This window comes from Lotus japonicus, chromosome 5, assembly GCF_012489685.1.
Source record: "Lotus japonicus ecotype B-129 chromosome 5, LjGifu_v1.2".
In the NCBI taxonomy this organism is placed as follows: Eukaryota; Viridiplantae; Streptophyta; class Magnoliopsida; order Fabales; family Fabaceae; genus Lotus; species Lotus japonicus.
This window is the reverse complement of record NC_080045.1, coordinates 53652547-53666892: the sequence shown is the minus strand read 5'-3', so window position 1 is coordinate 53666892 and position 14346 is coordinate 53652547. Positions and strand designations below refer to the sequence as shown.

The window sequence follows — 14346 nt, the reverse complement described above, 5'->3', positions numbered from 1 at the left end:
TAATTTTTACTATTTTTGATCTTAGCTTATTGATTTTTATATTGGTACCGATTAAGTTATTTGGTTTATTTGTTTATTATATTTTTCAACATGTACTACGCTAATTAATTCTTATTATCCCTGTTGTTCTTAGTTTATCTTATTTTTTTTAAATAGGATTGTCATGTAATCAATCTACAGTGACGGTTGCTTCTAACAACTTTCAGACCAATTTCAATTTTATTGAAATTGAAAAACAAAGTAAGTTTCTTTTCCTCAAATATATAAATACATCCAAATAATATCATGTTAAATATTTCTTTTACAATCACAGATTATGTTGATCTTGGGGATATGAATATGATTTGTAAGTTTTGCGGAGCTATGTTATGGGATTTGGAACGAGCTGAAAAGGCTAAATCCACGCTTGACCCTGACTTCTCTATTTGTTGTTCTAAAGGCAAAATATCCATTCCATATTTGAAAGACCCCCCCGAGTTATTGTTGAGATTGCTTACCAACAATGAACCAAGGAGTCGAAATTTCCTTGATAATATTAGGTTGTATAATAGTATGTTTGCCTTTACCTCAATTGGAGGTAAAGTTGTCACCAATATTAATGATGGTCATGGTCCTCCCCAATTTGTTATTAGTGGTCAAAATTACCATCGAATAGGGAGTTTGCTCCCAGAAGAAGGTCATTCTCCAAAGTTTGCTCAATTGTATATATATGATACAAAGAATGAAGTTGAGAACCGATTGAAACATTTCAGGTATTGTATATTTTATTACGTTAATCTAAAATGCTTTAATTCATCTATATGTTTATTCATTCATTTAACTATGATTAACTAACAACAGGAGTGGCGATGGAAATAGTAACATTGATCCTGAATTGGTTTCTGACTTAATTAAAATGGTTGATGAGTTCAATCGTTTGGCCAAGTTATTTAGAAGAGTGCGTGATTATGTTGAAGATGGTCATGCTGATAATGTTGCTTTGAGGTTATTTAGAAATTGTTCCGTTGATCAAAAAACCTACAATCTCCCAAGTGTAGATGAAGTTGCAGCCTTAATAGTTGGTGACTTTGATAGCTCTGACTGTGGACGAGATATTATTTTGCGGACAACTCATGGTCAATTCCAGAGGATTTATGAAAACCACACTTCCTTCCTTCCACTACAATATCCACTTTTATTCCCACATGGTGAAAAAGGTTACTCTGAGGATATTGATTTTGCCAATTTACATAATGTTAATACTGATCCAAGGCGTGATCACATTTCTTTGCGTGAATGGGTAGTTTTCAGACTTTTTGAAAGGAAATTTGAGTGCAACAGAATATTTCTTTCCAGGCGTCTATTCCAACAATTTGTTGTTGATTGCTATTCAATGATTGAGTCTCAAAGGTTGTATTACTACCGTAACAACCAATCAACTATCAGAAGACATTTTTTGGAAGGAATTGAGGAAGCAATATCTCGTGGTGATACCAATTCATCCACTGTTGGATCTAAAGTATATCTACCTTCATCTTTCAAGGGTGGTAGGCGATACATGTTCAATAATTGTCAAGATGCTATGGCTATTTGTAGAACTTATGGCTATCCTGATTTGTTCTTGACAATGACATGTAATCCTAAATGGCCAGAAATTGATCGCCATGTTTCTCCATATGGATTAACTGCTTCTGATCGCCCAGATCTGGCTTGCCGTGTTTTCCATATGAAATTAAATCTATTTGTTGCTGATCTAAAGAAGGGTGAATTCTTTGGGAAAGCTGTCGCAGGTATGTTTTATTTTGAAACTATATTATATTTTATTTTTAACATGTATTTATAGTTTCACAAACAAGACATAAATTGGTTACCATTCTCATGATATTAATTTTAGGGACATACACCATTGAGTTCCAAAAAAGAGGATTGCCTCATGCTCATATTCTACTTTGGCTTAGCATGGAAAATAAACTGCGTTCTCCTAATATGATTGATTCTGTTATATGTGCTGAATTGCCAGACCCTATTCTCTACCCTGAATTGTTTGAATGTGTATCAAACTATATGGTTCATGGTCCATGTGGGTTGAGCAACACAGATTCTCCTTGCATGAAGAATGGTAAATGCTCCAAATTTTTTCCAAAAAAGTTTGTGGCAGCAACGTCCTTTGATAGTGATGGTTATCCAATATATAGAAGGAGAGATACCAAAATAACAACCATAAGGAAAGGGGTTCCCTTGGATAATAGATTTGTTGTTCCTTATAATCCAAAATTGTTGATGAAATATCGTGCCCATATCAACATTGAGTATTGCAACAAATCAAACTCCATTAAATACTTATTTAAATATATTAACAAAGGAGTTGATAGGGTCACAATGTCAATGTCTGTCCAACAGTCGAAGACAGATCAAGATGAAGGTGTAGATGAGATCAAACAATATTATGATTGCAGATACTTGTCTCCATGTGAAGCTCTATGGAGGCTATTTTCATTTGAAATCCATCTCAAGTGGCCAGCTGTCAAAAAATTAATCTACCACTTGCCAAAAAAACAAGTCATCCTATTTAAGGAACAACAACCAATTAAGAATGTCCTTCGACGAAACAAATTGAAGAATAGCATGTTCACTGCATGGATGGCAGCATGTTCTAAATATCCTGAAGCCTTAGACCTAACATATGTTGACTTCCCTTCTGCATTTGTATTTGATGAAAATAAACAAGAATGGACCCCAAGGAAAAAGGGATTTGCCATTGGGCGAATTAACTTTGTTGCACCAGGTTCTGGCGAGTTGTATTACTTGCGACTTTTATTGAATTATCAACGGGGTTGTTCAAGTTATGAACAATTGAAGACACATAAGAACCACACCTATGAAACTTTCCGAGATACATGCGATGCAATGGGTTTGTTAAAAGATGATCGTGAGTTCATTGATGCTATACATGATGTTTCCAAAATTTCATCTGGTGAATATGTTCGGAAGTTATTTGTTACATACCTATTGGGAAACACACTAAGTAATCCTTTGAACGTATGGAATAAAACATGGAATGCACTTGCTGATGGAATTCTTTACAATCTGCGAAAAACTCATCACAAACCAGGTATTCTTCTTTCAATCCTCAATTTTGCAATTAAATTTAAATATATTCATGCTATTCATTGAAATTTTAAATGTGTTTTCTACAATATGTTTAGTTATTGTTGTTATTGTATTTATATATAGATTTGGTTATTGAAGAACATAAGCTCAAGGACTTATGTTTAATGGAGATTGAGAAAATTTTAATGGTTAATGGAAAATCTCTCAAGGATTACTCTGGAATGCCTCGGGTTCAAGCCAATACACTTAATGAGTTTGGAAATATATTGATATTCAATGAGCTCAATTTTGATGTTGTAGAGATGAGTCGTTTACACAATGAATGCATTGTCAAGTTGAACCATGGTCAGTCAAGGGTTTATGATGAAATAATAACAGCTGTCAATGAATGCAATGGTGGCTTTTTCTTTGTGTATGGTTATGGTGGAACAGGAAAAACATTTTTATGGAAGACCTTAACTTATAAGCTAAGATCGGAGAAAAAGATTATACTAAATGTTGCATCAAGTGGAATAGCATCTCTTTTGCTCCCTGGTGGTCGGACAGCCCATTCTCTATTCTCTATTCCCCTTTCCTTAAATGAAGATTCCTGTTGTGGGATACCACAAGGAAGTCCAAAAGCTGAACTCTTACAACTTGCTAGCCTAATTATTTGGGATGAGGCACCAATGGTTAGTCGGTTTGCTTTTGAGGCTTTAGATAGAACCCTGAGGGATATCATGAGGTTCAAACTCAATGGTGGTTCTGAAAAACCATTTGGTGGGAAGGTTGTTGTTCTTGGAGGTGATTTTAGGCAAATCCTACCTGTTATCCCCAAAGGTAGGCGGCCAGAGATAGTTATGTCAACCATCAACTCCTCAAGGCTATGGAAATTTTGCAAGGTTTTGACTTTAACTGAGAATATGAGGCTAATGAACAACACATGCTCTCAAGGTGATCAAGGAATTAAACATTTTAGCAAGTGGGTTTTAGATGTTGGTGATGGAAATTTGGGTGATTATAATGATGGAGAGTCTGATATTCGAATACCTACTGATTTACTAATTCATCAATCATCAAATCCTATTGCAGACATTGTTCAGTTAATTTACCCAGACATGCTTCAGAAGGTAGGTTGTGTTGAATACTACTATGACAAAGCAATACTTGCTCCAACTTTGGATGCCGTTGATTCTATTAATCAATATGCATTGTCATTATTTCCCGGAGAGGAAACAACTTACTTCAGCTCTGATTCAGTATGGAAGGTTAATGAGGAAATTGGAATTGATGCTGATTGGTTAACCACTGAATTTTTAAATGATATTAGATGTTCTGGTATGCCTGATCACAAGTTGGTACTTAAAAAAAGTGCACCTGTTATGCTCATGCGAAATCTAGATATTTCTACAGGTTTATGCAATGGTACAAGACTTATTGTTGACTACTTGAGTCCAAATGTAATTGGTGCAACTGTTCTTTCGGGTACACATATTGGAAAGATTGCATATATTACTAGGATGAATTTAATGCCATCTGATGAAAGCATGCCAATCAAGTTTCAAAGAAGACAATTTCCTCTGATTGTATCATTTGCGATGACTATAAACAAAAGTCAGGGGCAATCATTATCTGAAGTTGGTGTTTATCTACCAAAGCCGGTTTTTTCTCATGGCCAATTGTATGTTGCTATTTCTAGAGTTAAGAGTAGATCTGGTTTGAAGATATTAATATGCAATGAAGACACTGCCGAGCAAGATGTTACAAAGAACATTGTCTTCAAGGAAGTTTTCCAAAGAATTTACAACAATTAGTGTATATGATTTAATTAATTCTGGACTCTATTGTAGTACACTCTCTCAATTTAAAAGCATTTTTACCAACATCTCCTGCTAATGTGTTTGGGGTGTTTGCTTGGGCGAAACTAGACATAAACATAACATAATAATAACATATAAGTGTTTGATTAATTATCTGTGCATTGCATTAGTCAATTGTGCATTGCATTAGTCAATTGTTATAATTAGCAGTAGAGTTCGTAAAAATTTATCCGTGCATCGCACGGACAAACGGGCTAAATACTAGTATACCTTATTGCTTATAAAAAAAACTTTAGACATTAGGCGTTACAAAACTCTTGCAAAGAAGAAATACACTCCACTTGTTTTACTAGAGCTTCCCCCAATAACAATAAATCATCCACACAAAAATGGTGGGAAATAAGGGAGTCATTCCTTATCTTCCTCTCATCCTCCTAACTTCTCATAGGCTACACTGACACTTGCTTGGGTCTTGGTTTGATGACAAAAAACTCTGTCACCGGTTCTTGTTGAGAAAAATACTAAAAATCAGAGAAGTATAGAAATCTTGAAGTTGCATAGCAAGTTAAATATCATCTTTTGTGAAGCTTGCGAAGGTAATGATAAAAGAAAGCTTTAACGGTCCTCAATGGGACTATCCCATTACTATTTTGCTTTTGCTACGAAGTTGCACCGACCACAGGCATGTGTTTGCGATGAATTACCTTCTAGATTTGGAGATGATACCCTAAAGTTTCTTATGTTCCTACTTGTGTATAGAAGCTTTGTCCTCTTGCTTGTTGTATTAGTTTATGTTAGGCTGTATTGTTGTCACGCCTTTCGTTGTTTGAGATAACTCATGGACATTCTAAAAATCCAATGTACTAACGTACAACCACACCACAACCCATCCTTCTTATCCTTGGTTCCCAGCTTCCATCAACTACAAGTTGTAGCCCAATAATCCTCGTTGCGTCAGATGTTGAAGCTACAAGGCTAGGAGCTTGTTGCGAGGGATTCACGCCAACATTTTGACACCGTGTCCAACTTCTAAACATCCAATACAATCTGTCACAGATTGTAGTTGATCGCCCCTACTTGTCGTCGAAGATAAATTGATTCCTCCAACTCCACATCCACCAAAGAACAACCAGTAGGATAATCTGTTGTGTTCTGGGCTAGATGCTTGTTGAACCAAGCCTTGAAAAAGACTCATCTGTATCTAGAGACAGCATGGAATACCTTAACTATAGTCATAACCAACATGAATCCAAATAGCCGCAAAACACATGGTTAACGTCTTCTTCCTCCACGTTGCACATAGAGTAATTCAGCTCAATTCTATTATCTATTACTTATGATTTTTATTTTTATTTAACGGCAATATTTTTTTCTCATAATTACGCGTCATTTTGAATTATTAGTATTAAATTGCTTTTTTTTATTCTCATAATTTTTTTAGTATTAATTTCTCGAAATTTTTATTCTCTTTGGTAAAGGATGATAATTGCAAAGTTGCTAATTAAACTGCATAGAATAATGTAAATTGAAAGTTCAATTGAAATTGAAAATGCTTAATTATACGGTGAAAGTTGAATGGAAGTAGAGTGAGGAGAGATAGAAAAATCAGAAACTGAAGTGGACGGCTGAGAAGCTTAGCCAAGAACATGTTTCCATGCCTAAAACTCATAGACATTTCAAAACTTCAATGTCCTAACGTATTAACTTTACCACAACCAATTCTACTCGTCCGCGTATCCGAGCTCCCATCAACTACCAATCGCAACCCAACAATCCTAGTTGCGTCATATGTTGAAGTTGTCGCGCTAGGAGCTTACCGCGACAGATTCACGCCAACGTTTGGCCATCACTTCGGTTTTTCAGGGTTTCTGTCGGTGTTTTGGTGTTTTTCAATTTTAGTTTTGATGTGCCGGTGTCTTGAACTTCAAATATGCTGATAATCTTTTTTTAAACTAAATATGGTGATAATCTTAAATCACAGTGTTTGGCAAAAGCATGCTCTATCTTAAATATGAAAATAAATCTAAATATAATAAATAATCTTAATTTTTTTTTAATGGCACTACAGTACTTTTTTTTTTTGACAGGACACTACAGTACTTTGTTTTATATATATATATATATATAAAAAACATAGTTTGAAACACTCTTCCTTAAACCCTAGTTCGTTCTTTCTTTTGCGATTCTTCGTTCCTCTCGCTTCTCTCGCTCCTACTACCACCAGGTACATGATTCCCTCTTCTCCCTCTCTTGAATCACTGTTGAAATTTATGTTGGTTAATCTGATTGCATCTTTGAATCTTCTTATGCATGCAAATGCGATGTTGTCTGGTCTGCTTCTTTTCTACTATGTAATTGTAATGTAGACTTGTTGGAATTCTATTTTATTTGTGATTTCTTGTTGTGTGGTCAGTTTCAACCTAATATTTGAATCATAGCTTTGACACCATTATTGGGAGGGAGTGGTAAGTAAAAATATAAACGTTTAGTATAAAAGTCAGGCAATTAATATTATTGGTACAAGTATTGTAACAAGAAACAATATTTTGTCACTGACTTGAACTATAGCCATAAGCGACGTGAATCCGGACAACCGTTAAACACATAATTAATGTCTTCTTACTTCGCGCGCCGCACATAGAGCAATTCAAAAATCAGTTAACTTCGATTATCTATTACTCACAATTTTTATTTTACACTAAAAAAATTTCTCATAATCACTCATAATTTTTATTCTTTTGGGTGAAGGATGATACTTTGCAAAATGAATTAAATTGAATAGAATCATGTAAATTTTGAAGTTCAATTGAAATTGAAAACACTTACTTGTGCAGTGAAAGATGGGGAATCAGAAGCAGAAGTGGACGGCTGAGGAAGAAGACGCTCTCCACCGTGGCGTCCAGAAGTACGGCGCAGGCAAGTGGAAGAACATCCTCAAAGATCCCGAATTCGCTCCTTCCCTCACGAGCCGTTCCAACATCGATCTCAAGGTCAGAACTTGCCATGTATTTTCCTTTTGATTTTTTCCAATTTCTCTGAATCTTTTTCTAGGATTAGGGTTTTGTTTTCCTTCAATCAATTTTTTATTTTTCAGGATAAATGGAGGAATTTAAATGTTGGCACTGGTCAAGGCTCCAATGTTAAGTCTAGAACTCTCAAGCCCAAACTACCAGCACCTTGTGCAGTTACAACTCCTGATCCTACTGTGCAAGATGTTGCTCCTGTGCAAAATGCTACTCCTAAGATTCCATCTCAAAATTCTTCTGAAAAGGATCATGATGTCAAAGTTCCTCCTCGGTATGTAGCCTCTTAACATGAATACATGTTATACCTTACTTTGTCCTGTCAATCCCTTATTAAGAGGAGTTTCTGAACTCTTATTATTTCTATTAGGTACAATGGAATGATATTTGAAGCTTTATCGACGATCCAGGATGCTAATGGTTCTGATATGAATGCCATTGCTAGTTTCATCGAGGTTAGGTGATTCTTTTTTGGGGGTTGGGGTAATATATTTGTTTATGTGGCAATACGCTATCACTATGATTTAATTATGGGTCAAAAGAGTTAAAGATTGAATGAGTCAAATTGTGATTAAATATCATGGATGGAATTGTGGCTGTGCAATTAGGTTCTATGGCTCCCCATTGCTGTTTCGCGAGATAGTACTAATAAACTAGTTTTTAGATGAGGATTAATTATCCTTATAACAGAGGATATCTTTGAATTTAAATATCCTAATGCCATCTGCAGTTTATGTTTCACAACAATAACATAAGCCTATCCCCACTAGATGGAAAGTTACTTTAATGTCGATATTTAGGGATTAGTTTTTATGGGATACAATTGTAGTAATGGGATTTGACCCTATGACCTCATGGAAGTTATCCATTCCCTCACGCACTTATCAATCTTAGTGGTGTGCCATTTGTATTTTACATTTGAGAATTTGAAATCAATTCGTCATCTCAAAGGACCTTCTTGTATAGTTACCATGTTTAAATTGTATTCACTCTACTATGATCTATCAAAGCAATAAGCTTACTTTCTTATTTCTTACGGTTACAGCTATTTTTATTCCAATTGTGAGAAGCAAAAGTATGTCACATAGACTGATCATATTGGTTCGTATCCTCATTTTAACTTACTTTTTAGCCAAAACAAATGGGTTTGTCTTACATTTTCCTTCTATCTGCGCTCATCCCTGCACTTTTCTTTTCGGAGTGTAGGTGGAAATGTAGTTAGTTGACTATGTAGCATGTATTTGTGCATAATTTCATTTTGATCTTTTAAATACCAGTAGTATATCGTAGTATGCTTTTATTTTAGAATTTACAAGGAATAATGATTTATATTATACTGCAGCAAAAACACACACTTCATCAAAATTTCAGAAAGGCATTAGGTGCAAGGTTAAGGAAGCTTGTTAGTCAGGGGAAGCTTGAAAAGGTAAATAAGTCCTCTACGCTGCTTGTATCGAAATATATGTAATAGCTTTTCATTTGTTATTTCAATCTTGAAGCTTTTCCTTTAAATCTAAAATCTGTAATATGTGCATTCCTTTATTTACTGATTCCCATTTTTCATGAATTATGGCATTGTTGCACCATAAAAGATACATCTAAATTCTTTTAGTTTTTATCCTTATCATGTTACACTTGGCTTTCATACTTGCTTAACATCGGATGGTTGACATCTTTTCTCATTTTGAAGAGCAAGCATCTGCCCCCTTCCCATCGTTTAATGTTCTTATTTTTAGTTTTGAGTCATTTGTCATGGTTACTTCTCAGTTCTCACCTGGGTTTTTCAGGTAATTTTCATTCTAGACATGCATCTGTTGGAACTTGGAAAGCTATTTTGCATTAATAATAATGCTTTGTTTTGCTTTGCTTCACTTTGTGGGTTCTATGAGGAGGAGCTCTTAGCTTCCTCTTCTTTGTTTTCCTTTACTTCAACGGGATTAATTTTTTTTAATCACTTGTTAAATTGTTGCTTTAGGATTGCTAGAGGCTGTAGGCCGCCTTTTCTCAGAGACTCTACATTCTTGGAACATAAGCAAAACATTTCCCATATTAAAGCAGAATGATCTTGAAACTTGAAGCTTGTTTTCTTATGTGAGTATTTGAACTCTTTACATCTCCTACAGGTACACAATTGCTACAAGATTAAAAAGGACACCCCATCAGGAACGAGATTACCCTCTCCAAAATCACCTGTGCCAAAACAAAATGAGATTTGGCCACAACAATCCCCGACCTCTAGTTTTGTAACAAGGGATGAGATAATAAAGGATGCCGCTGATACTGCAGCCTACAGAGTTGCTGACGCCGAGAACAAATCATTTTTGGCCGCCGAGGCAATCAGGGAGGTGGTGAGAATCTCAAGGCTGGCTGAAGATACTGATTCAATAATACAGCTTGTGCAAGATATTTATGAACGATGTACGGCAGATAAGCAACCCTAACTACACATCAATATATTTTCTATTCGTAATTTTTTAAGTAGAATAACCATTGTTCTTTCGGGTCAATTGATGGCAGGTTCACGTGGTGAAATTGTTCTTTTGGCTTGAGTTAGTGAATGTGAGCCGATATGGATCCAGCAAATTCATCAATCCGGTGAATATTATTTGAGTAGCTCTCTATTTTTCCTCCCTCTCCAATAGTATTAGTACCGGTTAGTATTTCTTGTGAAGCCATGTTTCTTTGAGGCTGGTACACCTTCCTTGGTCTCTAGATATTATCCATGGAAGCTGTCTTTCATTTGAGATTGCCACAAAGAAAAATGTCTTCTTTGATGTATACCTCCATATGGCTGCTGATGTTAGAATTTTTACTGGTATATGTAAGTAGGAGTATAAAAGTTGTAAGTGTTTGTTTGTAAGATATATCATTATTCAAACAAATTTGATGGAATATTGAGCTTCTCCAAAAATTCATTGAACTGTTGTTTTTCAAATTATGAATTTGGACTTACCTAGTAAATTGAGTTTTATGTTCGCTGTGGTAAATTTAACTTACATGTGGGGATTCTAGAATTTTATGGTGAAGCCAATGTCAAAACTTAAGTAGTGTTTTAATCTGGAAGAGTGCCACCAACACTTTCTTTTACACTCTTTCCAGCCCTCTCTCATTGATTTGTTGAAATACATGTGAGTCCCACTAAATTAGAAGAGAACCTGATTTTTTAGTGGACCCCGCATGGATTTTAACTAATTAATGGGAGAATATTGATAAGAGAGTGATAAAGTGCGTGTTGCTAGCATTTTTCTTTGATTTTTGGATGTGATGTTAAGAGGAAGTCTGCCATGATATTGTTTCCGCTTATATTAATTAGGAATAGTATCAGTGCATTTAATATTAATTAGAAATAACATCAATCTATTTGTTGTATATATTTATATATTCCTATTTTAGGTTGCATAAATTAGTAATTGTTATTATGTGTTGTTAAATGTTTTGTAATATATATTATATATATGATGAATAAAATCAGAGAAAGGAATGGAGCCAAAAAATCTTTTGACATGGTTTTAGAGCTTGTTTCGATTCTATTGAAACCATAGCAGCGAGAGTGGTGCAACTGACATCAAAGCTTCTGCTGTGAGGAGGGCACCACCTCCCCCTCATGGAGGCTCTCCAAATCTCTTTGGATTTTTTCCCCTCTCATCCTCTTCAAAACATTTGTTTGGCTATCACTCCTTACTCGCTCTTGTCTCTTGTTGTGTCCATTCGTGATTCTCGACTCCCTTACAACAACACACTTCTTGTTTGTGTTCATTACATCATCATTTCGTAGTTTGCGACTTATGGTTCAAGACTCTTGTTTTAGTGATCCTCGGTTCACTCTTGGTTGTGATGGTTTGGTTTAGCAAATGATCAATGTGGTTCAGTCGCTCTCACTCGATACTCGGTTTTAGCTTAGTAAATGATGATCATTCGCTCTTGGTTCTTGGTTTTGGCTTAGCGACTCCATTCGCTCTTGGTTCTTCGTTTTGTCTTAATGATTCCATTTGTTCTCTGTTCTCGGTTTTGGCCTAGTAATCACTCATTACTCTCAGCTTTGGTTATTGATTCTCAATTGACGAATCTATCTGAGGTACCCTTCGTTAATAGGGCTCAGTCTCAAGTCTCCATTTTGATCGGTCAACAGTGGTTGTGGCTATTTTAGCGATTGATCCGTTGTTGCTCTTATTTGTGGTTCACATTGTTCTCGATTTATGTCATCAGTTTTTACTGAATAAATTAATGTTTCTTAACTAGCCGCATCAATTTGAGGGGTTCGTAAGAGGAAATTTACTATGATATTGTTTCCTCTTATATTAATTAAGAGTAGAATCAATTTGGTTAATATTAATTGGAAATAACATTATATTTCTATGTTAGGTTGTACATATTAGGAATTGACGAATTGTTATTTTAAGTTATAAATGTTATGAATCGAAGAGTTGTTAGTGTTTGACCCGACTTATTTTTTACTTTTAAGAAAAGTTGGGCTGAACACACTTGATAATAAGCTCTTAAAAAAACTACTTATTGTTTATAAAGAAAGTATATAAAAAAGACTTTTATGTAAAAAGTCAAATAAGAAGGTTAAATAAGACCCCCACTGTTACCGTCACTCTTCACCCTCCACCCCCATCACCACCTCTACCATCACCTACATCACAACCGTTCACCACCACCATTGTTGTCGCCGCCACCACTTCATTGCTACCACCACCATCACCTCCACTACTATCACCACCATCATCATCTCTACTATCACGTCCCCCACAACTGTTCACCACCACCATGGTCGCTGTCACGATTACTATCACCACCACCGCCACCACCTCCATTGCCACCAACACCACCAATTTCATCGCCACCACGACCATTACCTCCATTGTTACCACCACCCTCCACCTTCCACCACCACTACCTCTAGAATTACCTCCACCGCAACCGTTCACCGCCACCATCGTTACTACCGCCACCACCACTGTCATTGTCGCCAACTCTTTCTTCATAACCCCCACTACCATCGTCTCTACCACCTCCACCGCGACCACTGCCAATATGTAACACCGACCTCTAGCACCAGTGCTACCTGACCCTCCACCATCACGTCGCTTCAACCATCTATTGTTGTGAATTTACTAACTAACAAATAGCTTGTAAATTAAAAGTAGCTTTTAAGTTATAAAAAATAAAAAAAAACTGACAAACAACTTTTACTTTTTTCTAAAAGCTCTTATTTTTCACTTTTACTTAAAAGTAACTGTTAAGTCAAAAAAAAGTCGGGTCAAACAATACCGATAAAAAGAAGCAACTTAGAGGAGATTTTTGCTTAAAAGAAGCTTATTATACATTTCCCTTCCACGTCTCTACAGGGCCATCAGAGCATCTTTAACCATAATATTCACTAAAGTATTACTTTTTTACAACTCCCAATAATGTTACATCATCTACATCATTTTGTTAATTTTTACTCCAACCCAACAACTCTTAAAAGTTGATATAAAAAATTATTTTATTAATTGTAAATTTTATTTAAACATTTTACATTAAACAATAATAAATGCAAACACACTTTTCATGACTAAATTGAGTATCTACTCTCGCATACTCTCGTAGTCATGTTGGAATTAAAAATATGCTCCAATGTTAATAGATATTGTTGGAAATATGTATTTGACATTACATACTCACATTGGAGATGCTCTCATCATCAGATCTTTCTTCGACCGTCGTCTACCTCTTATCATTGGTGCCGACAAAGCCATTCAACCACCCTCTTCTCTTCTTCTGGTTTTTCTTCCTTTCTTAAATTCTCAGATCTGTTCAATTGAATTCACTCCAAAGAAAACATAATTCACCAGTTTCAAAAAAAAAAACATAATTCACTCCAAAGAATTACCATTGCGCAACATGTCCAATGAAACCCCTTTATGATTCCTTCCACACAGATCTGCATCACAGGCTACGAAAGTTTTTGGAAAGCTGAATATCATTCATTAATATTTGTTTCACTACAATTGTATTTGAAAAAAGTGATTTTTTTTTTTTGAAAAAAAGAAAAGAAAAGAAAAAAGTGAAATTTAGATCAAGCAAAGTGTTGTTTGATAAGTGTATAAATTTTGATCCAGCAACCAATCAGACATTCGAGACATTGGTAGATTGATAGGTAAAGATAAATTTTTGTGGTAATTTTGTAATTCGATTCGATTTGTGCATTGTAAAATTGAATGTTTGAATTTTGTCATATAATGTAGGTTAGAAAGGGGCTAATTTAACCAGAGGCATTTTTGTGGACAAACCAGAGGCATTTTTTGCTAGGTTTTAAAAGAACTCAACATCTATCTATAACTTTATTAATTTTTCGATGTAGAAAAAAATCTATCTATAACCTTATTAAAATAGCAAAGGTTATGAGAACTCAATGCAGAGATGTCATTTTCTCATGCAATGAAAAT

The 14346-nt window shown here is 35.2% G+C and overlaps 2 protein-coding genes across 3 annotated transcripts; both read left to right on the top strand.

The window, feature by feature from the left end:
- Positions 1 to 326: 326 nt before the first annotated feature.
- LOC130717125 (uncharacterized) lies at positions 327 to 5052 on the top strand. 2 transcript variants are annotated; one of them, XM_057567244.1, is made up of 5 exons: positions 327 to 752; positions 841 to 1769; positions 1874 to 3091; positions 3214 to 4023; positions 4162 to 5052. In XM_057567244.1, the coding sequence occupies exons 1-5, from the start codon at positions 334 to 336 to the stop codon at positions 4881 to 4883; spliced, it is 4098 nt and encodes a 1365-aa protein (XP_057423227.1). In that variant the 5' UTR covers positions 327 to 333; the 3' UTR covers positions 4884 to 5052. The 2 variants fall into 2 exon arrangements, with proteins under 2 accessions (XP_057423227.1, XP_057423226.1); XM_057567243.1 differs by having other exon boundaries at positions 3214 to 5050.
- A 1959-nt stretch (positions 5053 to 7011) lies between these two features.
- LOC130717135 (telomere repeat-binding factor 4-like) lies at positions 7012 to 10854 on the top strand. The gene is made up of 7 exons (XM_057567255.1): positions 7012 to 7113; positions 7724 to 7879; positions 7984 to 8186; positions 8283 to 8367; positions 9255 to 9338; positions 10036 to 10330; positions 10430 to 10854. Exons 2-7 carry the CDS (start codon positions 7730 to 7732, stop codon positions 10459 to 10461), a joined length of 849 nt encoding a protein of 282 aa, XP_057423238.1. The 5' UTR covers positions 7012 to 7113; positions 7724 to 7729; the 3' UTR covers positions 10462 to 10854.
- Positions 10855 to 14346: the final 3492 nt, after the last annotated feature.